Source organism: Mobula hypostoma, chromosome 19 (genome assembly GCF_963921235.1).
Source record: "Mobula hypostoma chromosome 19, sMobHyp1.1, whole genome shotgun sequence".
In the NCBI taxonomy this organism is placed as follows: Eukaryota; Metazoa; Chordata; class Chondrichthyes; order Myliobatiformes; family Myliobatidae; genus Mobula; species Mobula hypostoma.
The window spans coordinates 32,071,782-32,099,669 of NC_086115.1; the positions used below are offsets into that span (position 1 = coordinate 32,071,782).

General features: G+C 41.2%; 2 protein-coding genes across 9 annotated transcripts in view; one reads left to right on the forward strand and one right to left on the reverse strand.

The window, feature by feature from the left end:
• a1cf (apobec1 complementation factor) overlaps positions 1–5,024 on the forward strand; it is a 46,361-nt gene extending 41,337 nt beyond the window's left edge. For 5 of the 8 annotated variants that reach the window (XM_063071600.1, XM_063071606.1, XM_063071599.1 and 2 more), the window contains exon 12: positions 3,507–5,024. In XM_063071600.1, coding sequence (XP_062927670.1) covers positions 3,507–3,730 — 224 coding nt within the window. In that variant the 3' untranslated portion in view covers positions 3,731–5,024. The remainder of the gene's footprint in view (positions 1–3,506) is intronic. The other 3 variants (XM_063071605.1, XM_063071602.1, XM_063071603.1) reach the window with 3 other exon arrangements.
• Positions 5,025–13,859: 8,835 nt separating this feature from the next.
• The window catches only part of asah2 (N-acylsphingosine amidohydrolase 2), a 93,392-nt gene continuing 79,363 nt past the window's right edge, over positions 13,860–27,888 (reverse strand). Inside the window, exons 20-21 of the mRNA XM_063071607.1 lie at positions 26,964–27,052; positions 13,860–14,336 (exon numbers count right to left, since the gene is read on the reverse strand). Of these exons, the coding sequence (XP_062927677.1) occupies positions 14,153–14,336; positions 26,964–27,052 (273 nt within the window). The 3' untranslated portion in view covers positions 13,860–14,152. The remainder of the gene's footprint in view (positions 14,337–26,963; positions 27,053–27,888) is intronic.

The following is a 27,888-nucleotide window of genomic DNA, read 5'->3' on the forward strand; positions in this document are numbered from 1 at the left end:
ATGGTTCCTTTCAGTCAGTTAGTGAGGTTTATACCCCACTCCTCAGAAAGGAACAACGTGTGCGTGAATGGATTTTAGGTGAGTAGGGGGTTGCACAGGTCCAGACCCACCCTCTCAATGTCCCCTCCCGGATCCAGCAGCATGGTGGGGTCCAAGACGGCTGGGGGATGTTCTGTTGCAGTGAATGGCCAGACCAAGCTTCGATGCAAGGGATGTCCTTTCCGTGCTTCATGGCATGTGCTTGCTAGATGGCCGTTGACCCTACAAGAAGGTTCATCTGCCCTTTGACAGGTCTTGTTTTCTGTCCTGCAGTGGGCCACCCACCTCACCAGGCAAGCCTGGTGGGGGAGTCAGTTTAGTCGCTGACCACCCGACCATGCGACAGGTAGTACTGGGTTACATGGCACTAGTAGCACTCAGTTGAGTGACCTGTATCATCTTGTACACCTCTATCAAGTCACCTCTCATCCTCCTTCATTCCAAAGAGAAAAACACAAGCTTGCTCAACCTATCCTCATAAGATATGTTCTCCAATCCAGGTAGTGTCCTGGTAAGACTCCTCTGCACCCTCTCTATAGCTTCCACATCCTTCCTATAATGAGGTGACCAGAAATGATCACAATATTCCAAGTGTGATCTAATTGGGGTTTTATAGAGCTGCAACATTACCTCATAGCTCTTGAACTCAATCCCTCGACTAACAGCTTAATTGTGCCACTATGTCTTATGATCCAATGAAAGCCAACACAATATACACCTTCTGAATAACACAATCAACTTGCATGGCAACTTGGAGGGATCTATGGATATGAACCCCAAAATCCCCCTGTTCCTCCACGTCTCACTGGATAGTTTATATGTCAAGCAAAGCTTCCAATTTATGGGTTATTGAAGAACAAAACATTGGAACCAAGGAATTTAGATGTTCACATAGTAGGGAACTCCCCAGGACACAGACCTTTCCTCATATTTGGTGTGATATGAAACTTACCAGTCACAGGGATCAGCAGCTACTCATTGTGATGAAGGAACTATATGAATACAGATGGTAAAAATGTGCGTTCTGCCACTACTTCTTGCAATCAAACAGATATCCTTCAAAAGAAACAAGGATAGCCAACGTTCTTCATAATAAACCAAAGCTGATCATTGATTGTGCACACCTTAAGTTCCACCTCGCTCCACTTTTATACAGACAACTGCACATGCACTGCAATATAAACTTTAGTTTAAAAAGAATGTTGGGAACACATCATGTTTGTAAAGGGAAAGAAAGCTCCATTAAATACTCTGGAATAAAAACAGAAAATGCTGGAAACACTCATGAAAATGAAGGATCGCAGGCCTAAACGTTAACTGTTTCTCTTTCTACACCTGCTGCCTGACCTGCTGAGTGTTTCCATAAGTTTCTGCCTTTATTTCAATTTTTTTAGCACATCCATTTTTTTAAAAAAATCATTAGATAGCCTGGGAAGGGTTCAATAAATTTAGAATTACAGCTGTTGGCAAGATAATGGAAAAATACAGTCATATCTAGAAGGAGATGAGACAGGTGGAAGTAGCACCCTATTTTGGCCAACCCATCCATGTTGTCTGCTCATTCTGCAAGCAAATAGTTCCAAACATAATGCTCAGACTTTACCCATTCCCCTTTATTTCCACATCCCCATTCTTTCTCAACTTATTTAACAAATCTTGAATAACAAGAGTTTCCACAATAACTAGATTACATACAGAGGGATAGAGTGACAATTTATTCTGTGTCAGGCTAACATTCTTGACAGTAATCTGGGTCTAGGTCAGTTATCTGCTACCTCAGGTTAACATTCTTGAGTGATATTTGGCCATTTAACATAAAAGGACAGAGTGCGGAAAATGAAGAGTGAGGCCCATTTTTCATGGTCTTCTCATTTATCTTTGTCATCGTAAGCCATATGAGCCATACTTTACCCAAGTGAAAAATGATCCTGGCCATTTCCATAGTAAACCTGGTTTGTAAGTTGTTGCTATGTGTGAATTGCTGTTATCTGTTCTTGTCCAAAATGTGTCTTGCTATTATGGTTAGGATTGTTGAAGGCAGGGATTCCAAAAGCATCCAAACAAAGCTGGAAATGAGTGTGAATGCCCATAAGTTAAGTAATTACTTACAGTATCTAGAAATAAATTTTAGTTACTTACGACTGTAGTCAGAAGTGTAGGTGGTCAATGATTGAATTTAACATCAAATGAAAGTGAGGTAGCCGTAACACAATACAAAGACAAATTGAGGGACTAGGATCAGTTTGTCCTACAAGAACTTAAGAACAGGCCTAATACAGACGACCCCCATGTTATGGCAGTTGGGTAACAGAAATTTTCCCTCACAGAATTCACAAATCACTATCAGAAATTCTTGGATACAAAATAAAAATATATTCTAATGTGAATATTATGTGAAAACTAAATTAACAATTTTTTTTCAATTCACTCTTTTCGACACACACAGATGATGCATTTTGTGTTACTAAAAGTCGGCCGTGTTCTAGAAGAACAATTCTCCATAATGAGAGGGTCGCCTGTAGACCTAGACAGTTAAAGCATGTTACATGGACCCACGTCAATAGGAGTGCTGTGATATTAGTTACAATTTGTGGTCACCTTCACCAGCAGTGAATCTCACTTTCCAATGGTTCAAATTGAGAAGTGATGGCTGTGATTTACTGGCCTGAATGCTAAACAGGGGTCAGCTTACTGCCCACAAGGTGCATGTGCTCAGAAACGTGTGTTTTTTTTTCCTGGATGTAGAAGAGAATTCTGTACATAAGAATCAGTAATCCAACAAATCATAAGCACAAGAGATTCTGCAGATGCTGGAAATCCAGAGCAACACAGACAAGATACTAGAAGAACTCATCAGGTCAGGCAGCATCTATGGAGAAGAATAAGGAGTTGACATTTAAACTGGCTTCTCTTCTCCTCACTTGCCCCTCAGGTTGCTCTGGAGACCCCCTCCTTCCCTTTCAGCCATGATCCTCTCCTATCAGATTCCTCCTTCTTCAACTGCTTACTTTTTCCACCTATCACCTTCCAGCTTCTCACATCATCTCCCCCACATACTTTCCCCCTCACCTGGCTTCACCTATCACTTGCCACCTTGTACTCCCTCCCCTCCCCAATTCACTTTTCTGGCTTCTTCCCCCTTTCTTTCCGTTCCTGATGAAGGGTCTCAGCTTGAAGCATCAACTTTATTCCTTTCCATTGATGCCACCTGACCTGCTGAAATCATCCGATATTTTGTGTGTGCCACTCACTAATCCAGCATAAGTAATGTAAAGTTGGCTGTTGTAATTAACAAAGTCAGTTCCTTATTTATAAGGCAAAGGATGATCCTCAGATACAAGTAATCAAAAAGGCCAAAGAAAACACACAAAAATGGAAATAATAGCATGGTAGCACCTGAAGTTGAATGTATTAACTCAAATGGTAACTATCACTCCGGGTAATGATTGCTTTGCCTCTTCTTTCAGGCAGACCTCTGTGTATGCCTGTCTCCTACTTGGCTTCATCTACTGATCTCCCATTCCCATGTTATGCTGCAGGATATGCTTTATCTGGCGCGGCGTCTGCTCTGGCAGCTACACAGCTGAAGCAAGCTGTTGCCTTGGGACAGGACCTAGCTACGTATGCAACGTACGATGGTTATCCAACCTTCGCCGTGCCTCCCCGTGGAGACACCTACGGAGCGTTCTGAGGCGAAATGGACACTGATGAGCAACGTTGCCAACACAGTTCAGCAATGTTGATGTTAAATTAACAGCCAGATGTAGGAAAAGATTAATAGAATTATTCAGAATGATTCAAATGACCTGGAGTAAGGATGTGATTTCAATAATACCTAGAATCTAGTTAGACTGTAATTCTGTTCAGCTACTATACATGTATATAAATATACATTAAGGATGTATCTTAAGTTAAGAGATCTTTTAAAACAAAGCAAAAAAAAAGCTATATAGCCCATTAATATTTTTATATTTCTCAGGTATAAATTGGCCTTTATGTTTACTTTGTACTTCATACTTTTGCCATACAGGATACTTGGATATTAGAAGAACATTGAAGTGTTTTGTGTAAGATATGTGTGACTCTTGTACGTATATGTAGTTAAAAGGTATCCAACGTTGGACCCTGTATTTACTGACGGAGTTCATGTTTACTAAATTTCAACACATCGTTTAGGTCGCCTTGTGCCAACAGCGAAAATCTGCCAAGGTTTAATCTAACTGTGATGCCAAAAAATAAAATGTTCTGACATGAGCAGATGCTATGAAAAACATTTCTATTTCCACATATGAAGTGAGAAATATCTTTCAGGCTTAAATATCAAGGAGAAAAACTTTTAAAAAAGCTTAAAAGTGCAGCTGCTAATATATTATTCAATTAAATTAGATACCAAGTTGAATTTTCTGCAGTATTTACCACCTTACCATTTTAAAGGCAGTCAGTTCCTTTTCTCTGTTGCTTTGGCTGTTTCTTTTTCTTTCATTTTAAACTGGAACAAAACTATGCTTTAATGTGTTTAGAAGAGCATCGATGTTGTACTTGTGCTTGGTTAGGTATTCAGGAAGGTGCCAAAGCAGCAAGCAATGGTAACAGTATTAAAACGCACCCTGGAGTGTTCAGAAACTATTTTTGTACCCAGTTTTAAAAATATCAATGTTTGTACAGAATGTAACATTTTCTCTCAGATACTGAAATGGTCACGAAAGAAAATTATAGAAACTGTTATCAGAGGAAAATTATTGACTAATAAGTGCATACATAAATTGGCACCATGAAATTATAGTAATACTACTTTATGTCTGTTTAATTATAAGTTATTAAAGGAATATTGTAAAACCATAGTGTGCTTCATTGCATTTTAACCTCGTTGTCCATTTACCATCAAAGTGATGTAAAACGTGTCTTAATCAATTATAACAAGATTTTTTTGGATGTATCAGTAAATATGACAGACAGAATTAAAGATATAATCATTATTAATTGTGTTTCTAGTAAACATTTTACACAAATACACTTCACTTGTTAGGTTACAAATCTGAAAAGTATCAGTTGACTGTATTCTCACCAGAAGTCTATGAGCATGTAAGTATATTTGACAGCAGAACACACACCAGTACTGAGTGGGCTCTGCACTGTCTCAAGTGTTTTCATTCTGATGGAACATTCAAACAAAGGCATGTCAGTCCTCTCAGGTGAACAGAAAAGTTCTTGTGAATCTAATCCCAAAAAGCAGAAGACTAATCTTTGTGCATCAACCAATGTTTATCCCTTAATCAATTTAAGGGTGAGCTGGATCTTTCTGTTAGTGAGGTTTTGCTGGTTGTGTGGTGTTTTAATCATAGCTGCTTGGAATTGACTTGTTATAACACTCTTAGTCAGTGTGAATGCTTTCAGGTATATTGTCACTTTTACTTTAAAAAAAACAAATAATCAGGCTGCCAGGAATACAGTTTGAACCCTTTCCTCCTTGCCACTCTTCTCTATGGCAGCAAACTCTTTGTGGAAAGGTGTGCAGGCAAACAAAGAGACAGCTAACAGGTAGGTCTGAGGAAGACCTATGGATCTACATAGGAAATCACATGTAACAGCCACTGGCGATCTCCAACAATGAGCCATGCTCGCCATTGGAACTGCTTCTTCCCCTCCACTATCAGATTTCCAAATGGCGCGTGAACCCATGAACTCATTATTCTTTGTTCGCACTTTGTTTTGATCAGCGAATTTTGTGCCGCATGTCGGCGTTAATAAACTTGATTGTGAAGGTTGGAGCCCTGAGTCCCATGTCTCAGCACTGAGCTTGGCCTAACAGGTCCACCACCAGTCCCCAGGAGCCATGTCTCCACATAGAGACAAGTGGTGAAACATTGCTGAATGTACCCTGTCATATCAGTGCTGTCAATAATATAATATAGAATGCTGTAATACCCCATGGTGTAAATCCATGGTCTCACGAGACTAACAGATGCCTATATATAAATACCCCCTTTAACAATGATTCCATTATCACTCTAGATGTAAGAGGTAAGATTTTTACACAGTGAGTGATGGAATGCGCTGCTGGGGTTGGTGGTAGAAGGGCATTTAAACACTCTTAGATCGGCACATGGATGATAGAAAAAGATCGAGGACTGTGTAGGAGGGAAGGATTAGGTTGGTCTTAGATGCTGTCACAACAGCGGGAGCCAAAGGGCCTGTATTGTGCTTTAGGTTCTATATTCTGTGTTCTCTTTTACAATTCAGCGCATTGATGTACCAGTGTCTTGTAATGCACGGTACTAGATTATGTCCTTTGCCACATTTCAAAGGAAAATTCAATACTCCTTTCTATCAGACTTTTGTCATACCCTTACTGTCAACTCCACCACTAAAGGGCAGAACCTTTAGCTATCTTAGCTCTGCCATTTCAACATCTCTCAGATCATGAAAGTCCTTCCACAATCTTTCAAACGTCACGAAAATGCTGTTTTTTCAATTCACTCATGGTGTGGAAATTGTTGACAAAGTGAGCAATTTGTTGTCCACCAGAAGTGAATAGGTTACTAAATCATTTCAAAGGGCAGTTAAAAGGCAATCACATTGCAAAGATCAGTCACATACAAAACAGACCAGTAAAGATGGAAGATACACTTCCCCAAAGAGCATTAATAGAACAGAAAACATATCTGCACAGTACAGGCCCTTCGGTCCACGATGTTGTGCCAACCTTTAAACCTATTCTAAAATCAGTCTCATCCTTCCCTTCTAGGGAAGCTTTCATTATTCTTTCATCCATGTGCCTATCTATGAGTTTCTTAAATATTGCTAATAAATCTGCTTCTATCATCACCCCTCGCAGGGCTTTCCGTGTGCCCATCTCTCTACACTTTTAGTCATTTCTGCCCTGTCTAAAAGTCTCTCACTGTCCACTCGATCTATGCTTTTTTTCATCTTATATACCTTTATCGAGTCACCTCTCATCCTCCTTTGCTCTAAAGAGAAAAGCCCTTGCTCACTCATCCTATCTTCATAAGACATGCCCTCTTGTCCAAGCAGCATCCTCTGCACCCTTTCTAAAGCTTCCACATCGTTCTATAATGAGGTGACCAGAAATGAACACAGTATTCCAAGTGCGGTCTAACCAGGATTTATAGAGCTGCATCTTTACCTCATGGCTCTTGAGCTCAATCCCCTCAACTAATGAAGGGCAACACGCCATATGACTTCTTATTGACCTTATCAATTTGTGCGACGACATTGAGACATATGGACATGGACACCAAGAATCCTGCCACCAACCCTATAATCCGCTTTCAAATTCAACCTTCCAAAATGTGAACCACATTTTTTAAACAACAATGCAGTTTCCATTACAGATAGCAAATTCTTATTCCAACTTTATTCAATTACATGTTTTTAAATTCATCAGATATCACTGAGATTCAAACAAGTCTCTGGATCAACAGTTCGATGGACAGAAAACAGAGTTAACATTTCAGGTCAATAACCTTGTAATGTTTTTATGTTCACTGAATCTACCTAACGTGTTCCCTATTCCAGTTTTATTGCCCCTTTACTGCATTTTCGTGAAAGCCAGTCTTGGGTCAGTCATAGTTGATTAGATCAAAGTCATGGCTTCGGTCTTGATGTCTCTGTTTTTGTGTTACATACTAATGATCATCAATTTAATTTTGTGTTTTACTTTCCTGTTTAAATCATTGCAAGTTTATTTCAAACTCAATATTTAATTGGCTTCTCCCACTTATACTCCTTGCAAGCTGCCTTGCCAATTGTGGAATTTTTCTTCTTCAATCCCCGCAATTTTCCTTGATCTTGGATCTTTGATTTACCTTTGTAATGTCCTGGTTCATATTTTTATTGTTGATGGAAAAGATCTTGAGAGGTAGGATTTATGAACATTTGGAGAAGCATAATATGGTTAGGAATAGTCAGCATGGCTTTGTCAAAGGCAGGTCATGCGTTACGAGCCTGATTGAGTTTTTCTGAGGATGTGACCAAACACATAGATGAAGGTAGAGCAGTAGATGTAGTGTTTATGGATTTCAGCAAGGCGTTTGACAAGGTACCCCATGCAAGGATTATTGAGAAAGTAAGGAGGCATGGGATCCAAGGGGACATTGCTTTGTGGATCCAGAACTGGCTTGCCCACAGAAGGCAAAGAGTGGTTGCAGATGGGTCATATTCTGCATGGAGGTCAGTGACCAGTGGTGTGCCTCAGGGATCTGTTCTGGGAACCCTACTCTTCGTGATTTTTATAAAGGATGAGGAAGTGGAGGGATGGGTTAGTAAATTTGCTGATGATACAAAGGTTGGGGGTGTTGTGGATAGTGTGGAGGGCTGTCAGAGGTTACAGCAGGACATTGATAACTGGGCTGAGAAGTGGCAGATGAAATTCAACCCAGATAAGTGTGAGGTGATTCATTTTGGTAGGTCAAATATGATGGGAGAATATAATATTAATGGTAAGACTCTTGGCAGTTTGGAGGATCAGAGGGATCTTGGTGTTCGAGTCCATAGGACACTTAAAGCTGCTGCGCAGGTTACTCTGTGATTAAGAAGGCATACAATGCATTGGCTTTCATCAGTCGTGGGATTGAGTTTAGGAGCCAAGAGGTAATGTTGCAGATATATAGGACCCTGGTCAGACCCCACTTGGAATACTGTGCTCATTTCTGGTCCCTCACTACAGGAAGGATTTGGAACCTATAGAAAGGGTGCAAAGGAGATTTGCAAGGATGTTGCCTGGATTGGGGAGCATACTTTATGAGAATAGGTTGAGTGAACTCGGCCTTTTCTCCTTGGAGTGGCAGAGGATGAGAGGTGACCTGATAGAGATGTACAAGATGATGAGAGACATTGATTGTGTGGATAGTCAGAGGCTTTTTCCCAGGGCTGAAATGGCTAACAAAAGAGGGCACAGTTTTAAAATGCTTTGAAGTAGGTATAGAAGAGATGTCGGGGGTAAGTTTTTATGCAGAGGGTGGTGACTGCATGGAATGGGCTGCTGGCAATAGAGGCAGAGGTGGATACTATAGGATCTTTTAAGAGACTCCTGGACAGGTACATGGAGCTGAAAAGAATAGAGGGCTATGGGTGACCCGAGGTAATTTCTAAAGTAAGTACATATTCAGCACAGCATTATGGGCTGAAGGCCTGTATTGTGCTGCAGGTTTTCTATGTTTCTATGTTATGCTGTATGTATTTCATTTAGCAGTTCCATAAGAGCAGTCTGTTCTGCTGTCAGCCTGTTTGAGTTATTATTGAAGATAAGGGATGATGAGGAATGTATGCCATCCAATTAGGATGGTAGAATTAGGGGAAGGTTTACTTGGTGAGGGATACTAAGGTTAGTCTTGGGGGGTTTTTTTTGGTCTGGTGGGGAGACGAAGAGAGAAGACTCCAGGGAGAACCGGTTGTAGGATACAACCCAGAGGGAGACCTGTTTGTTCGAGATGAATTGCGAGCGACGTTCGGAAGGTGGCGTGTGCTCTCACGCAGACAGAGGGCCCAGTGCATGAGTGACAGGGAAGTTCAAGATCAGCTCCAACTTGTGCATATTTGACTGTTTAATTAAAATGGGCCCTTTTCTATTTGTTTTATTTTAACTAACCCTTTAGTTAAAATTCATTAATATAATTCCTTTAATTGTATGCAAGGTACTGTCTGTTATTTTGTGGTACTAATTTGAAACAGCGTAGCAAACTACACAGCATCTACACAATCTGGGGTTTGGGGTGGGAGTGCCGTCTTAATCTCACGAGTTTGGCGGGACTGGAGAGTGTCTTCCCTGGACTTACACAGCCAAGGAAACCAGGGTGTTTCACTTTTTAGATATATCTTCTGAAAAAATATTTCTCTGTCTCAATGATTTTGTTGTATTATATTGTTTATAGAGCATTTTGATCTATTAACAGATGGCATACAAATTAAATTTGATGCTGATTCACTGCATCTCTTAATAACTGGAAATAGTATATAGTTAGACAAAGCTATGAAGTTGCGAACTTTCTATAAACAAAAGCCATCGATTTTTATATCAACTATGTAGTGGTTGAAGATATAGGATTACTGTGTTATCACACTGAAATTATATCAATTAATATTTCCAGCTTTCTCATGTGTACTTTAATGCTGAAGCTATTGCAGCCTGGGGAAAAGTACACACACAGGACAACAAATACTTTTTCGGGTTTTAACCAAATCTTTCACTGCTTGAGTCAATTCACAAAGGGCTTTGCCCTGCTCTGCGACTACTTTAAGGACGTCATCCAGTGTGACAGACTCAGATTCCCGAGCTTTAAGAATTGAGCACTGTGCCTGGCTACTGCTACACTTTGACGTTCCAGACTTTGTATTTCCCAGGGGCTCTTCTACGAGCCACAGACGAGCCTCCTCTCGCACTTCTATTGTTGAGGACTCAGGGTGGTCCCACACAAATCTGTGGAGCTCCCTTCTGAGGGAAGGATCCCTGATCCTCTCTATAAATTGATCTCTTATCATCACCCTCTTATTGGTCATGGCATCAGGGGAAATGCTTCAGTGGCAAGTTAAGAGTTTGGGCTAGGGCATGTGAAAACTCTCTTACATCTTCACCCTCACGCTGTTTGCGACTGTAGAAGCCATACCATAGCTGGGGTGCACTACGCTTGTCTCTAAAAGCTTCCCTGAGATAGATGAACAAGTCATCAGCCCAGTCTTCCTCAGCGTCACTGCGCATATGTGCTTCCTCGAAGGCTGCACCCCTGAGCAGGGACATAACAAAGTCATACTGATCCTGGTCAGACTGATTTCTAGTATGAAGTGCACGTCGTACTTCTTCAATAAAGTCATCAACAGACCTTCCATCTTTCTCAACATCCCCCGTAAATGGAACAATGTGTCTTTCCCTCGGGACATATACATAGGACCTTTTGCTTAATTTATCTATGGTTGCCATGGCTTCATCATATCTACTATGCAATTCCCTAATTTGTTTATTCAAATCAAGTTCAACTGGTGTGTCCTCCAAGTGTAACATGGTAAAAGCTCAAGTCTTTAAAGTTTTCACAACAAGCCTGCAAAAGGAGTTGCTGCCGTCCTTTGTTGCAAACGCGATGGCTTCACGGCCCGCAGTTCCCTGGATCCACATCTCCGCTCTGTGTCCTGATGTCAGTCACTGACGTCCCGGCCCGATCCTGAGGACCCTACCACGCTCTCTCCTTCTGCCCGACGGAACACGGTCCTGTCTTCACCACTACCATATTAGGTATTGCATATTATACTGCGTACAACATTCAGAGACCCTCTAAACTGGCTTGGAATTAGCCCCACTCCTGGTACCAAATTTTGTAGCCTGGGGAAAAGTACACACTCAGGATGACAAATACTTTTTCGGGTTTTAATTCCTTTATCTGTTTTAGATGTTCTAGTGCCGGAAGAGGGTCTCAAAACAAAACAAACGAATTTACAACCAGTTCCTGCTGTTACAATCTCATTTTAACTTTCGATCCACACCCTTGTGTATCGACGAATTGCGTATGCAGTATAAAAATACATAAAGCAAACCGCACAAAACTAATACAAAACTAATACAGTAGTGACAATTCTGAAGGAACACAATACAAACAACATTAGAATCCCACCAACTTTGTACCTTATACATAGCAGTGAAAATGTAAGCGAATACGTCTCACCTAAGACGTCTACTACTTTTTAGTACACACAGGCTGAACTTCCAAACTGAGACTAAACATTCACGTTACGCTGTTACATTCACAATCAGTCATGATACAATAAAGTTAGACAAAAGGCACACTTTGGCACAACTTTTACAAGATATTGCCTGGTAGTTAAATTACAGGAAGACTGACCTACTTGGCCGGTAAGGAACTTTGCACAAGCCACGCTATCCAGCGCCAACACCTTCACTCATAAAAATCTAAAGCATCCACATGTAAAACATGTCAAATTACTGATATTCTCGATTCGCCAACAAGCATAAACAAATTTTCATGGATATTGTCAATTAATACTCAACGTTCCTCACCATGCCCAGTATCTCTGGGAAGAACTTAATCCCAAAGCCCCACCAGTTTCTTCTGCCGAAAACAAAAATGGTCTCCCCACTATCCCGCGCACACGTAATGACATCACCGTCTCCACTTAAAGGCACAGACAACTATTCTAGCATTACCTGGATGGATGACTAAGTACACTTTTAACGATAATGAATAAGATTTGACGGTCACCCGGTTACACTATTAATCAGTTCTGGTGGCATGTGAAATTCTGCAGATGCTGGAAGCTTTGAATAACACTCACAAAATGGTAGAGGAACTTGGCAAGTCAGATAGACTCCGTGAAGAGAAGTGAGCAGTCGACATTTCAGACTGAGACCCTTCATTAGTTCTGAGGTCCCAGTGAAGGGTTTTGGCCTCAAACGCCGATTGGTATTTCCTTCTATAGATGCTTCCTGACCTGCTAAGTTCCTCTAGCATTTTGGCTGTTGTTGGATCCATTCTATTTACTTTTTGCACATGGTTTTTTTTACCAATCAAGATAATATTCATCTAACTTTCTTAAATAAGTTCCCCATTTTCAGATATGCATAACTGCCACCAATTCTCAGTCCCATGACCCAGTTCTTCAATTCCAGTTTGCAAGCCATCTTTCAATTGCTGTAAGAGGGCATTATATAAGACTTCAACCTGGGAACTCTTTGTTTTATTTTCCAATGCTTACAAGTTAATCAAGGACAGGGATTTGCAAATCTTAGTGATTAAATTTGAATTCACCATTCTTTTGATGAATTACGCTTTGTAACATACTGTATGTCGATAGGATGTGTCTTGGTGTCAGTATTGATCAGTAGAAAGAAATGGCCAGGCAATTAATCCAGAATGACAGTTACAGGACGAGGCATTCTTGAGAAGTGCTGGCAAGGCCAGTAGCATCACTATACAAGCCAGTTTGTGGAAATAAAGTGCTATCAACTAGTATTTTATCAGCACCTTTGTTTTTGCATTCCTCCGTTAATCTAAAAACAAGGGTTATTTGTTAGCAGGCTACACTTCAATTTAAATCTCTTTGATTTCACAATTCAGAAAGAATATGTGCAGCTTTGAAATTTTACACATAACAAATTTATTTGCTCTCTTCAGGGATGTCTCCATCTTTCAGCGTCAATCTTCATTTAATCTGGAGTAGTGAAGTTGTTTATCAAGAATTCATGCCTGTAATAGTAAAGCCAATTTTAATAGCTTTCACAATAAGTTCATCAATGAACTTTAATTCATCAAGACTCTTACGGTTTAGAAGGAAAGAACAAACTCAACTGTGTAATATTGCTAGAAGAAAAGGAAAAAGGAAATTGCCTTTTAAACTCATGAGAAAGCGTAGGCCATCAACTTTTTGCTTTTGATGTTTCTGTAGCAGGCAATTTCTTTTTACGAGGTCGAGTTGCTAGCTCGACACTCAACCCAGCACGGATGAAAAGCGTGCCTGGGGAGCTAGCTGGGTTCAAACTCAGGAGCCTTTGCTCCGAAGTCTGGCACTGATGCCACTACACCACCAGCCAGCTATTGCTAGAAGAACTGAATGATAAAATAATACTGCAAATTCCTAATAACGTGTTGTGAATTAGATAACCCGGATCAAAAACAAGTTAATGAAGCTAACTTATTTCATTTGCTCTCAAAACTACTCCAAAAATATTATTTATTTATTCCTAATATTCTTAAGGATACTTTCAGATGATGACTTGTTTATGTTAGGCACAATTTCAAGTGTTTCATAGACCACACAGTTCTCATCAAAATCTTTACAAAATCAACACATTGGCAAAGTTTTTTAAAGTTTTGTCAGAGATCATTTTATTAATTTTACAGTCTGGATATGTGGTGCGAGGAAATTAAGTATTTTTGTGAAATCCCTCATGATTTACAGAACTCACAATTCTTTTGTGACATTAGAGTCCCAAAAGATTACTTTGATGTCAGGAATAATCTCAGCCAATGGCAAATTAGTGAAGTAGTTTTAATTTCCCTGCCTTCCCCCATTCGAAACAGGAATTTGAATAAAAACTCTGCTGCAGTTTTCAAATTGTACGACAGAAACATAACATTCTGATTTGGGAACTTCACTTCTTCACTTGGAAGGGAGAAGAGAAACCTGAGTAAGGATGGAAGACTGGTTTCAGCAGTTTAACAGTCTTAAAATGACCATAATGACTTATTTTGTATATTCCAAGCTCCACAGAGTATGGGATATGCCAGGCCACTGTGACATTGCTGTGGCCTTTAAGTCCTTTGTTCCAGTACAACCTGAAAACAAAACAAACATCAATTAGAAAATGCAGACATAATCAATTCCTCCAATTAATGCCATCAACTGAGAGAATCCTTCATTATTATCCCTCTCCAAGTGACACTGGCTACTGATTAGTCTTGATCAACATTTGCACATGGCTCCTTGAACCTGCTGCACCATTCACCAGGATCACAATCTGGCCTTGACTCTTCCATGAACACCATAACTCTTGATTTCCCATGCATTTTAAATATCTTAAAATTCAAAGTAAAGTTATTATAAAATTATCTGTATGTCACTATATAATACCTTGAGATTGATTTTCTCGTAGACATTCACAGAAAACAAAGAAATATACATAAAAGTTGCTGGTGAACGCAGCAGGCCAGGCAGCATCTCTAGGAAGAGGTACAATCAACGTTTCGGGCCAAGACCCTTTGTCAGGACTACGAAGGACTCTACCCAGTATCTTATTATAAAATTTGTAGTCACTGGAGAACAAGACTGAGAACCTAAGGGCAATATTGCTGTATTGGAGGGAAATGAGGGATTGCTATGAGGCTATGTTTTGCTGTGTTTTACAGAGACATAGCTAACTGAAGACATGCTGCATTTGGCAAACAGACTGGAGGACTTCTCGATACACGGGATGGACTGGACTGCTGATTCAGAGGAGGCAAAAAGTGGGGGTCTATGTTTCATGATTAGCCCTTTGTGGTGCTCAGATGCAATGGTGTTGACACACTTCTGTTCCCCCGACCTGGAGCATCTAATGACTAAGTGCTGACCATTCTACTTATCAAGAGACCTCTCTTCCATGATCCTCACCACACTTTACCTACCACCAAAGACCTATGTTAAACATGAATCAAGATACTGAATGTACAGACGATGTTTTGAGCCGAGACCCTTCATCAGGACTAACTGAAAGAAGAGCTAGTAAGAGATTTGAAAGTTGGAGGGGGAGGGGGAGATCCAAAATGACAGGAGAAGACAGGAGGGGGAGGGATGGAGCCAAGAGCTGGACAGTTGGTTGGCAAAAGAGATATGAGAGGATCATGGGACAGGAGGCCTAGGGAGAAAGAAAAGGGGGAGGAGGGGAAAAAGCCCAGAGGATGGGCAAGGGGTACAGTGAGAGGGACAGAGGGAGAAAAAGGAGAGAGAGAAAAAGACCTATTCCCATTCTGATATGTCTATCCATGGCCTCCTCTACTGAAAAGATGAAGCCACACTCAGGTTGGAGGAACAACACCTTATATTCCGTCTGGGTAGCCTCCAACCTGATGGCATGAACATTGACTTCTCAAACTTCCGCTAATGCCCCCCCCCCCCCCGGTACCCCATCCATTATTTATTTATATACACACAGTCTTTTTCTCTCTCCTTTTTCTCCCTCTGTCCCTCTGACTACACCCCTTGCCCATCCTCTGGGCTTTTCCCCCCCTCCCCCTTTTCTTTCTCCCTTGGCCTCCTGTCCCATGATCCTCTCATATCCCTTTTGCCTGTCACCTGTCCAGCTCTTGGCTCCATCCCTCCCCCTCCTGTCTTCTCCTATCATTTTGGATCTCCCTCTCCCCCTCCCACTTTCAAATCTCTTACTAGCTCTTCTTTCAGTTAGTCCTGACGAAGGGTCTCGGCCCGAAACGTCAATTGTACCTCTTCCTAGAGATGCTGCCTGGCCTGCTGCATTCACCAGCAACTTTTATGTGTGTTGCTTGAAATTCCAGCATCTGCAGATTTCTTCGTGTTTGCGAAGATATGGAATGTCTTCTTTAGCAAACAAGAAATAGCCTAGCCTGACACTTTCAGATCATTGTTGAGGACTTCAATCAGGCTTGTTTGAAGAAATCTCTGTCTAATTATTATCACCATATCACCTGCAGCACCAGGGGTCCCAACACACTCAATCATTGTTAATTTCCACAAGGAATGCCAACTGTTTGATCCCTATACTGCATTTCAGGATATCTGCATACAGGCAGAGAGTACAGAGCAAGGCTCCAGAGGTAAGGACAACAAAGAGGTGGTTGTAGGAGACAGAGGAGCAGTTATGGGATTGCTTTGAGTCAGTGGTCTGGACCATATTCAAGGACTCAGAAGATCTGAACCAATACATCATGGTTTCCACGGAATTCATAAAAACAGTCGTAAAGGCGTGTGTCCCCACAAAATCATTCAGGGTGGTTCCGCAACTGGAAGTCCTGGATGAACCATGAGATCTGCAATCTGCTGAGGGCCAGATCAGTCTGGCGAAAGAGTAAAACAGAAGAGATTGAGATACAATCTGTAGAAAGCCATCTCCCATGCAAAGTGGCAATTCAGACCAAATTTGAATCACTGAACGATGTTTGACCGGTGTGGCAGGGCTTGAGTGCTATTACCACCTACAAAAAAAACCAAACATCATTGATGACAACAAGGTTTCACTCCCAGATGTGCTCAGTGCCTTTTATGCTCAGTTTGACCATCGAAGTATGAGGCATCTTCAGGAATTCACACAGATAAGGCTCCTGATCCTCCTTCCCAATGGCAGCAGGGAGAAGAAGCTTGGCCTTGATGGTAGGGGTCTTTGATGATGGATGTTGCTTTTTCCAGTGCTCCTTGCAAATGATCTCAATGATGGGGAAGAGCTTTGCCTGTGATGTACTGGGCTGTATGCATCTAGGTGTTGAACATATTTAATGACTCAGCCTCAAATGTTCATTGGGGTAGGGAAGTCCAAAAATTCACAACCCTCCAATGACTAAAGATTTATCTCGGTGTTAAACTGTCCAATTTGTCACTATGAGACTATTGCTTCCCTCCCCAAGTTTCAGATCCCGAATCCAGGAAAAGCATCCTCCCAGCACCCTCAGAAGCGTATTTTCTTTAATGAAACAATATAACATCCCTATTCTCATATGCTTAATGCACAGAGAATTGAAAGCAGTTGACAATGGCACTGCAAATTAAATTTGGAGAGACCGAAAACCACTTTGAAGTTAGAGCCCTTAGCAAATTATATGAAACCTCAGACAGTCTCATTTGCAGGAGGGATTTAGCAAAGGTGCATCTTTGGTTTGCACTGCATAATTGTCTTTAAAGGCCATTTTCTGACTTGAAAATCAGCAATCATGTTTCTAACCCCAGGGTGGATGTATTTTTAAAAGTTTCATCACAAGTTGTCCAATCTTTAACTGTCCCACCCCCAATCCTCACTTGACTGCCTTGTTGCGTAATCGTCTTCACATCAACTAGATAATAACCAGTCTCTTCATTGCTCCTAAAGATGACTTTGACTGCTTATCACTTTTCTTTTTAGCCTTGTCATCAATACTTTTATAGCTAAGAAATAGAAACTGTAAGGTGATTTTTTTTTTGGATCAGGTTCATGATTTCCAAACCTACATAGTCATACTAGGCCAGGCAGCATCTGTAGGAAGAGGTGCAGTCGACGTTTCAGGCTGAGACCCTTCGTCCTGACGAAGGGTCTCGGCCTGAAACGTCGACTGCACCTCTTCCTACAGATGCTGCCTGGCCTGCTGCGTTCACCAGCAACTTTGATGTGTGTTGCTTGAATTTCCAGCATCTGCAGAATTCCTGTTGTTTGTAGTCATACTAGAGTCTGTTAGGTCAATCTTTGAAGATTCCAGGGGAGACCTGGAACACTAGGGTCTGAACCAATATCGTTTGCACAGACTTTTCACACCACAGCTGACGTGCAATGATCTCTGAACTGTAGCTTTGGGTAAGTAACAGAATAAATCCTGTTCTTGCATAAAGAAGCAAAATGTTAGCAATCCAAAATTAAAAGTAGAGAATACTAGAAATACGCAGCAGGTCAGACAGTATCTGGGAAGAGAGAAAAGCATCAGCGTTTCAGGTTGTTAACCGTTATCCTTTTATTATCTCATCTGGTGAAAGATCATCAAAACAAAATGTTAACTGCTTCTCTTTCCATTTACTGCATGACAAAGTTGAATATTTTCCTACATTTGGGTTTTACTCTTGTCCTTCTACAATTCATCGTCAGTTCAGCTGGTTTCAATCCATTTCAATCCATTTTCTCTTAGAACACCTTATGTCCATTTACCAATACCCACTTCCTCTCCACTACATCAATATATTAGAACTGTACTGCAATTCACTCACAGATGAGCTTGCATTTTCCAACATACTTCATTCTGATTTTAAATCATTTCAGGCTTTGGGAGCTATTTCACATTGCTCTTTCCCTCCATGCAGAGAATGTTTTGAACAGTGATAATCTCCTGATATCCTCTGCAAACACATATGATAGCATTGTTATCAGGAACAGATTATGAAGTTTTCAATTGCAGAACAAACATCGGCAGGGCTCTGTTAATATTCAGCAGGATGAAAGTCTGTCACAGACCTCTGAACCAATCAAAGGGACACTGTGAAAGGTCATTGAACTGGATTAAGCAAGTAAGCTTCTGCAGGGCAGCTGGACTGCAGTTTCTCAATTTCAGTTTAACTTTTTCAGTGCATTTGTAAATCTCATATTAACCCAATTGATGTAAGCCTAAAGTTCTAAAGGCCCAAAGCATACAGCTTGCACCTATATATATCATTGTCTTTCTCTGGGTCACTTACATCTCACAATCTTGTCTCCCATTATTCATAAAGGTTCACAGCTGTGACTTTCAAAAAGGATTGGTCTCTGAGTACCACAGGCAGTGGAGGTGCAGAGCCCACTCCTTGACTTCTGAGAGAGTGCGCTATCTAAAGTTATTTCCTACTGCTTCTCTCTTTTCTTGATGATCAAGGACAATGGGGGGAAAACATTGTATTAAAATAACAAAAAGAATTTGAAAATAATAAATATTTTTAAATATTTTTAAAAAGGCTGAGACCCTTCATTGGGAGTGGAAACGAAGGAGTCGAAACTCAGAATAAGAAGGTGGGGGAAGGAGAAGGAACACAAGCTGGCAGATGAAAAGTGAAACTAGGTGAAGAAGGTGGGTGTGTGGGGAAGGGGAGATTAAGTGAGAGCTGGGAGGTAATAGGTGGATCTCTTCTCCTATCAGTTTCCTTCTTCTTCAGCCTTTTAACTTTTCCACTCCCCGACTTTTTATGAAACTAATTTGGCAGGTTTCATCTGGTGTTCCACAAGGATCTGCCCTTGGCTCCGTCAAGCTTTAGAAACTTAGTGGGATGGCACAGTAATGTAGCATTAGCACAACACTATTACTGCGCAGCGACCTGAGTTCAATTCCCACCATTGTCTGTGAGGAGTTAAATGTTCTCTCCATGACCCTGTGGGTTTTCTCCTGGTGCTTTGGTTTCCTCCCTCATTCCAAAGACTTAAGGTTTAGGAGGTTAATTAGTCACAAGGGTGTAATTGGATGGTGTGGACTTGTTGGACCAGAAGGGCCTTTTACTGTGCTGGATCTCCAAATGATCAATTGAATATTGGTTGTTTGTTCATCTTTGTTTATGTGTAGATTTTCATTGATTCCCTTGTATTTCTTTGTTCTGCTATGGATGTCTGCAAGAAAATGATTCCCGGGGTAGTATACACATACTTTGATAATACATTTACTTTGAACTTTGTAGATAAATGAATAAGAACTCTTGGCAGGAGCAACTTGCCACAGACACGGGTGCAAGATGATGGCTCTCCTTTTATGTACACATGAATCCTGCCCCAAAGCCCATGTCCAGAGTAGGACCTCACCCCACCCTCAAACCTCCAGCACACGTCCTCCCCTGGTTACGAACACTAATACACTCAAATAAGCATACGGGAGGTCGGCAAAATGGAGGGGCTGGAGGCATCTCCTACCGGGTGGGAATGGGGCATTTCTGTGTCTCTTCTCTTCCTGCCACCCACAATCCAGGGCTGGGTCAAGCAAAGCAGAGCAGCAGACACTGACACACTCGTTCACTGAGTTAGTGAGTCCCAGCTCCCTCCTCACTCTCCCTCTCAACTGCGTCTGTGATACTCTCCCGCATGTTATTTGTACTCATTTCTAAGAACAAACTGTTCTCAGGAAGGGAACCCCTGCCGTAACCCAGAGACTGGCCAACTGACATTCATCAAGTGGCTTCAACAGGAAACAGTCACGTCCACGCTATCACTTAACACGTTTTACACATTTAAAAAATGGCTTGTAAGCGCTTCCTCAACAAATAGCACACCATTCAAACTTGAAAATATTTAGCTTTTCTCTCATCCTCGTTATGTCTGATATAATAACAGTTGTGTGAATAAAATGTGGATGCATATAAAAACAGTTCTGCCCCAAACCAGGGGACACACATCATCTGTGTTATTCATTCAGAGGCAGCAAAATGTATTCAGCCAAAGCTTTCAATCAATTAGATGCACTGTATATGAGAAACCATCTGATGGCTCTGGAGTACTCACTGGAGTTTAGAAGAATGAGGGGGGATCTCATTGAAACTTATCAAAGATTGAAGTGGACATGGAGAGGATGTTTCCTTTAGTGGCAAGTCTAGGACCAGAGGGCACAGTCTCAGAATAGAAGGCCATCACTTTAGAACAGAGATGAGGGGAAATTTCTTTAGCCAAGGGGTGGTGAATCTGTGGAAATCATTGCCACAGATGGCATAGGGGGCCAAATCATTGGCTACATTTAAAGTGGAGGTTGATAGGCTCTTGGTTAGTCAGGGTGTCAAAGGTTACGGGGAGAAGGCAGGAGAATAGGGTTCAGATGGACAATAAATCAGCCATGATGGAATGGTGGAATAGACTCGATGGGCCGAATGTCCTAATTCTGCTTCTTTGTCTTATGGTTTAAGTCCTTGGAATTGACCCTTTAAGAGAATAGGCCATGAAGTGTCAGATCCCTAAACACTTTATCCCAAGGTCTGTCATAGCAACAGATTGCCATTCAGATAGAGGGTAAGGTCCAAAGATTCACTCAAAGCCTCCTTTGGAAATGTGCAACTTCCACCAACTGCTGGGAATCCTATAACCGCTGAACATGGTGAAAGAGCAATCACTGATTACTATCTTCAAGGATCAGGAGCAGTGGATATGGTTGAATGTTTGCACAGCTACCAAACTTGCCTCTGCAAGCACTTCCTGCCCATGAGTGGTACAATCTATGTCCTCCACATCGGCCTCAAAAACCACAAGTGGAGCAGAAGCAACCCATCTGCAGTACCGAGTGAACACTAACACACAGGTGGGGAAATGCGGCTGAATTGTAGAACATTACAGCACAGGGCAGGCCATTTGGCACACAATGTTGTGTCGATCTTTTAACCCACTCTAAGATCAATATATCCCTTCCCTCCTACATAGCCCTCTATTTTTCTGTTATCCACGTGCATATTTAAGAGTTTCTTAAATATCCCTAATGCATCTGCTTCTACTGCCACTCCTGGCATTGCATTCCATGCACCCATAAAAAAAAACTTCGCCTGGCATTCCCCCATACTCTCCTCCAATCATCTTAAAATTATGTCAGAATCAGAATCAGTCTGATTATCACAGGCATGTGACGTGAAATTTGTTAACTAAGCAGCAGCAGTTCAATGCAATACATAATCTAGCAGAGAGAGAAAAAAATAAAAAAAACAAAACAAATAAATTAATTACATATATTGAATAGATTTTAAAAACGTGCAAAAACAGAAATACAGTATTTTTGTAAAAATTTCAGGAATTGGGTGGCAGAGGGGATGAAGCTGTTCCTGAATCGCTGAGTGTGTACCTTCAGGCTTCTGTATCTCCTACCTGATGGTAACAGTGAAAAAAGGGCATGCCCTGGGTGCTGGAGGTCCTTAATAATGGACACTGCCTTTCTGAGACACCGCTCCCTGAAGATGTCCTGGATATTTTGTAGGCAAGTGCCCAAGATGGAGCTGACTAGATTAACATCTTTCTGCAGCTTCTTTCAGTCCTGTGCAGTAGCCTCTCCATTCTGATAGTGATGCAGCCTGTCAGAATGCTCTCCACAGTAAAAACTGTAGAAGCTTTCGAGTGTATTTGTTGATATGCCAAATCTCTTCAAACCCCTAATAAATTATAGCCGCTGTCTTGCCTTCTTTTTAACTACATTGATATGTTGGGACCAGGTTAGATCCTCAGAGATCTTGACACCTAGGAACTTGAAGCTGCTCACTCTCTCCACTTCTGATCCCTCCTTGAGGATTGGTAAGTGTTCCTTCATCTTACCCTTCCTGAAGTCCACAATCAGCTCTTTCGTCTTTCTGACATTGAGTGCCAGGTTGTTGCTGCAGCACCACTCCACTAGTTGGCATATCTCACTCCTGTACACTCTCTTGTCACCACCTGAGATTCTATCAACAACGGTTGTATCATCAGCAAATTTATAGATGATATTTGAGCTATGCCTACCCACACAGTCATGTGTATACAGAGAGTAGAGCAGTGGGCTAAGCACACACCCCTGAGGTGCGCCAGTGTTGATCATCAGCGAGGAGGAGATGTTATCACCAATCTGCACAGGCTGTGGCCTTCCAGTTAGGAAGTCAAGGATCCAATTGCAGATGGAGGTATAGAGGCCCAGGTTCTGCAACTTCTGAATCAGGATTGTGGGAATGACTGTATTAAATGCTGAGCTATGGTCGATGAACAGCATCCTGACGTAGGTGTTTGTGTTGTCCAGGTGGTCTAAAGCTGTGTGGAGAGCCACTGAGATTGCATCTGCCGTTGACCTACTGTGTCTATAGGCAAATTGCAATGGGTCCAGGTCCTTGCTGAGCTATTTTTGTTCGGGGGATACTCACTCGATCTATGCCTCTTACCATCTTGTACATCTCAGTGACGTTGCCTCTCATCTTTCATCACTCCAATAGAAAAGCCCTAGTTCACTCATCTTCTCCCCTTATAACAAATCTATCTACTTTACTACAGACTGTTCTGACAGCAGCACCTTTTTGAAAAATAGGGTTACCCAAAGTAAAAGGGACCATTAAGGATCTGCAAACATTTGGGTAATAAATTGAAAAATGAAAGGATTATTTTTCCATCAAGGTGTAGTCAATAGGTCACACTCCTAGAATATTATTCAAATATTCTGAACGATCTACAGAATGTTTTCATCCCAAACCATGCCAATGGGACGAAGCTCTTTGAAGAAGGTGATCAGATTGATGGCTGGTTCTTCAGGGGTACCAAGGGGTACCTGAAACCATTGTATGTGCTCAAAAACCAAAGGCCGTAGATATTTGAGAGCCCTCTAGAAACAACTATTCATGAAGTTTCAAAAGAAAGCTTTAATTCTTGAATAGCCAATCAAGTGTTTGTGTTTTATATCCTTTTAACATCAACACAACATTACACATTGTCACAGCTCAAAGGTCAAAGTTCAAAGTATGTATATATTACTATCTTCTAGCAGGCATTCACTGTAAAATTCTTTCCAATACTTCTAACACAGTGGAGCTCTTTCTAACACTTGTTATTTTACTTCTCTTTACTCACCTTGCACAAAAGTTAAGTTGAAATAGAAATAAGTTGGTGTTCAACATATGAACTTAGCTAGGAGGTACATGGAAGTGAAGAAAGGCTTTTAGAAAGTGCACTGGGATGTGGATCGTTCAGGAAAAGCATTTCCCATGGTGCCAATGCAGGCTGATTTAACTGGGAATTGAAAACCATTAAACCTGAACTACTTCAGACAGGTATCCAACCTCCAGGTGGCAATTACACAAGTAGAATTATGTATTGTTGGTCAGAGTTGATTGTGAAACTATTTTGCAAATAATCCCTGTGGATATTTTGCTTGATGGCAAATTCTGAGATTCGAAAGAAATACTTTTATGCAAATGTCCTGATCTGACAGATCGGGTTGCAGTTGTTGCAATACTGCATGAACCGAATGAAATCTTAACAAAATAACAAAGCAAAGCTTAGACTGGAGTAGAGCTGCTTGCACATTGGAGGTAGCATTGTTGAGCGTTCGATAGATTGTGGGAATTATCTATTATTACAAGTAAACTGGTTTCGAAACCAATCAATAAGAAGACGCACCGGCTTATTTTTGTGTTTGAACAGGTTCAAAGTACAAGTGACTGGCACAGGAAAAGTTGTTTCTACTTGGAATTATATATATATATATATTTGATCTCTTAATGAAAAGTTGCTGTTATCTGAAGTTGCCAGTTGGTTTAACTGAATACCTGATGGGGGCTAGGGATTGTTTTCCTCACAGACATGCACCTAAAGACATTTTGCATCAGTTCTGTTTTGAAAGTTACAAGCAAGACAATTGGTTGATATGAGCAAAATAAATCAGCAAAGTGAAAAGGACTGAAACTCTTGACTTGCTCTCTGTCTCATCCAATCATTGCTGGATCTCATAAGCTCTAGAAAAAAATGTAGTTCAGCAACAATATAAGGAATATCTCAGATCATAGAGAGTCAGACCTGTAAGTAATAATCTGGTGGAAATCTCCCTTAACATTTACAAGATCTAAACCATCATTAATGTGTCCATTGCTCATTGTCAGTTTTGTACTATTTGACAATCAACCAGGCACGTAATGACTTTCAGGCTTGCAGCAGAACAGCTATTCAAACATTAACAAATAGGAGTTGCTGTAAGCAAACTCTTCCACGTTCAGCTACCCAAAGGCATGAACTGTGGGTTCATCAAAGGCGAACTATGTGGTCAGTTGCTTTGCAGCGCAAGTTAGCTTTTAACTGGTCCTTCCTTTGCCTGATGCAGATTCAGTCCTAGACTTGTGAAAATATTCAATTCTCACCCCAGAAACTTGATTGTTGAATGACAGCTCAAACTTTTTGACAAATAACCATTCAGGTTAATAGATAAATTATCTTGAAAGCCCAAGGGGCACAAAGCTTAATAATTCTGCTGCTGATGTAGAATCAGGTTGTGAACTTCCATCTCAGAGCTGGCAAGATAATTAACAGGCAGGGAGCAGTACGTGAGATAGATTTGAAGGACTTACTTCACATTAAGTATCTACATTGGCCTGCAATGACTCATGTAAATCATAGCACCAGCGTGTCCACTGATGGAGGACAGGACAGAATGATTGTGAGCGAGCCTGTAATCAATACTGGTCAGAACACCAGGAGAAGGAAGAATGTGAGGAAGAGCAGAACAAAATGGGAATGGATGAATAAGATTACAAGGACCAATCTAACTTTCTATTGAAACTTTTAGTGCAGTGATTCACAAGATTGGCATCTCATGGAAGCCTCAGGAGGAATTAGGATATTTGTTTAGCTAACGGTGCAGGCTGGGTCTTGGCATTTACTCCCATGGGTTAGGAACTGGTGAATCATCCACACCCATGGATGAAGAACTAGAGATTTGAGGTTCCATATTTAAGAGTGAAAAGATCAGCTGGATTGAGAGTCCACATATGAGGATGAGCAGCTAGGGAATTGGGATCCCACGCTCTTGGGAAGGAATAGTGGATTAAGATCCCACTCCTGTGGATAAAGATCTAAACATTTGGGATCCCATACGACACCCTCAGATGAGGAACTAGAGGCTTGGGATTCCACAGCATGAAAGAGAACAAGAGACTTTGGATCCCAATGCTCTGGATGAGGAACTAGATATGTAGCATCTCACACCCATGGATGAAAACCTAAAGGCATGCGATCGCACAGCAGTGAGTGAGTACTTGTGGTCCCATACCCATGGATAAACTCGTAATTTGGGCTTACCCTCATGCTGCAGGAGGTTGAACAATGACGACCATGACTTTTTGTGGCATCAAAGAATGGGATGTTCCAGTGTAGATAATCTTTATTTAAGGCTTGATTAATGCATTGGGCTTCAAGGCAGATCTTTTTCAATGCACCATCATCACTTTGTCAATTGATTGGCTTGGTATTCCGATCTACTGGAGACCTGCTATTACAATCTTCCCTCTTCTCCCAAATCCTCTTGCCCCTCAACTGTCCTCAGCTAAACTCAGTGGCGACTTCATTAAGTACACTTGCTTGCTAATGCAAGTCTCTAATCAGCCAATTACCTGGTAGCAACTCAATGCATAAAAGCAAGCAGACTTGGTCAAGAGGTTCATTCATTGTTCAGACCAAACAGAGAAGAAATGTGATCCAAGTGACTGACCGTGGAATGATAGTTGGTGCCAGATGAGGTGGTTCGAGTATCTCAGAAAGTGCTGAAACCTGGGATTTTCATGCACAACAGTCTCTAGAATTTACAGAGAATGGTGTGAAAAAAAAGTGAGTAACAGTTCTGAGGGTGAAAACGCCTCGTTAATGAGGGAGGTCAGAGGAGAATTGCCAGACTGGTTAAAGCTGACAGGAAGGTGACAGTAACTCAAATAACCCCATGTTACAACAGTGGTTTGCAGAAGAACAGCACTGAATGCACAACAATTTGAACTTTGCAGTGGATAAGCTACAGCTGTACTGAACCACACCAAGTTCCACTGAGTTCCAAAGTGGCCACTGAGTGTAAATATATGTTTTATCCCATTCATGACCACTCCTTGACCTGAAAGTAACCCAGCTTCTAGGTATGCTACTCAACCTACTATACATTTCGAGTATTTTAAACTTTCGTTCTTTCTTTAAAGGCTTTTTTTTTACTCAAATCTCTACAACTATGTGGAAATCTTTGGATAATGTGTCAAAATATCTAAGTCTAGTGAGAGCCTGGATGCCAGTAATAACAAATGATAAAAAGACTTACCTGGTATCCCAGGAAGCATCGTTACACATCACAACCCAATCATCAGTCACATTGTCATATCTCTCGACTGTTAGAAATGTTCCTCCAGCCTAAAAGAGATGTAACATAACATAAATATGAAAAAATTATTTTTAAAAAGTTTTGGAATCAGTTTGATGTTAAATCTAAATGACAGTGGAATCCAAATCGTTCATGTTGACATTCTAGATCATCTCCAGCACATGATTGGAGATCATGCAGCAACTGGTGTCTGATCAGCTAATACACAAAATGTTGAAGAAGCCTAGACCAGCTCTTGATAGAAGTTGCTAATTTAGTCAATAAAGGAAGTTTATACACTTTTACAAATCTAGCTAACACACAAAGTTGATGTCTTTGTAACTGGTTTGTTTGGGAACTTTCTATCCCAAAACAACGATGGCTAGCAGAAACAATCCTTAAAACAATGATAGCATTAACGGAACAATCATTGCTTATGGTCTAAGCCCATAGGTCTGTCCATGTGTATCTGCCTGGAGTTTCATTCCACCATCAAGCACAGTTTGACTTTGGCCTTATAAGCTGTACAAACTTTCTGGTTACCTTTACAGGCATCCATTAGTCTCATGAGACCATGGATTTGCACCTTGGAAGGTTTCCAGGGCGCAGGCCTGGGCAAGGTTGTACAGAAGACCAGCAGTTGTCCATGTTGCAAGTCTCCCCTCTCCACGCCACCGATGTTGTCCAAGGAAAGGGCATTAGGACCCATACAGCCTGGCTCCGGGGTCATCGCAGAGCAAAGTGTGGTTAAGTGCCTTGCTCAAGGACGCACATGCTGCCTCAGCCAAGGCTCGAACCAGCAGCCCTCAAATCACTAGACGAATGCCTTAACCTCTTGGCCACGCGCCAACACCTGATTGCAGGATACTGTTCAATGATTTAGTGC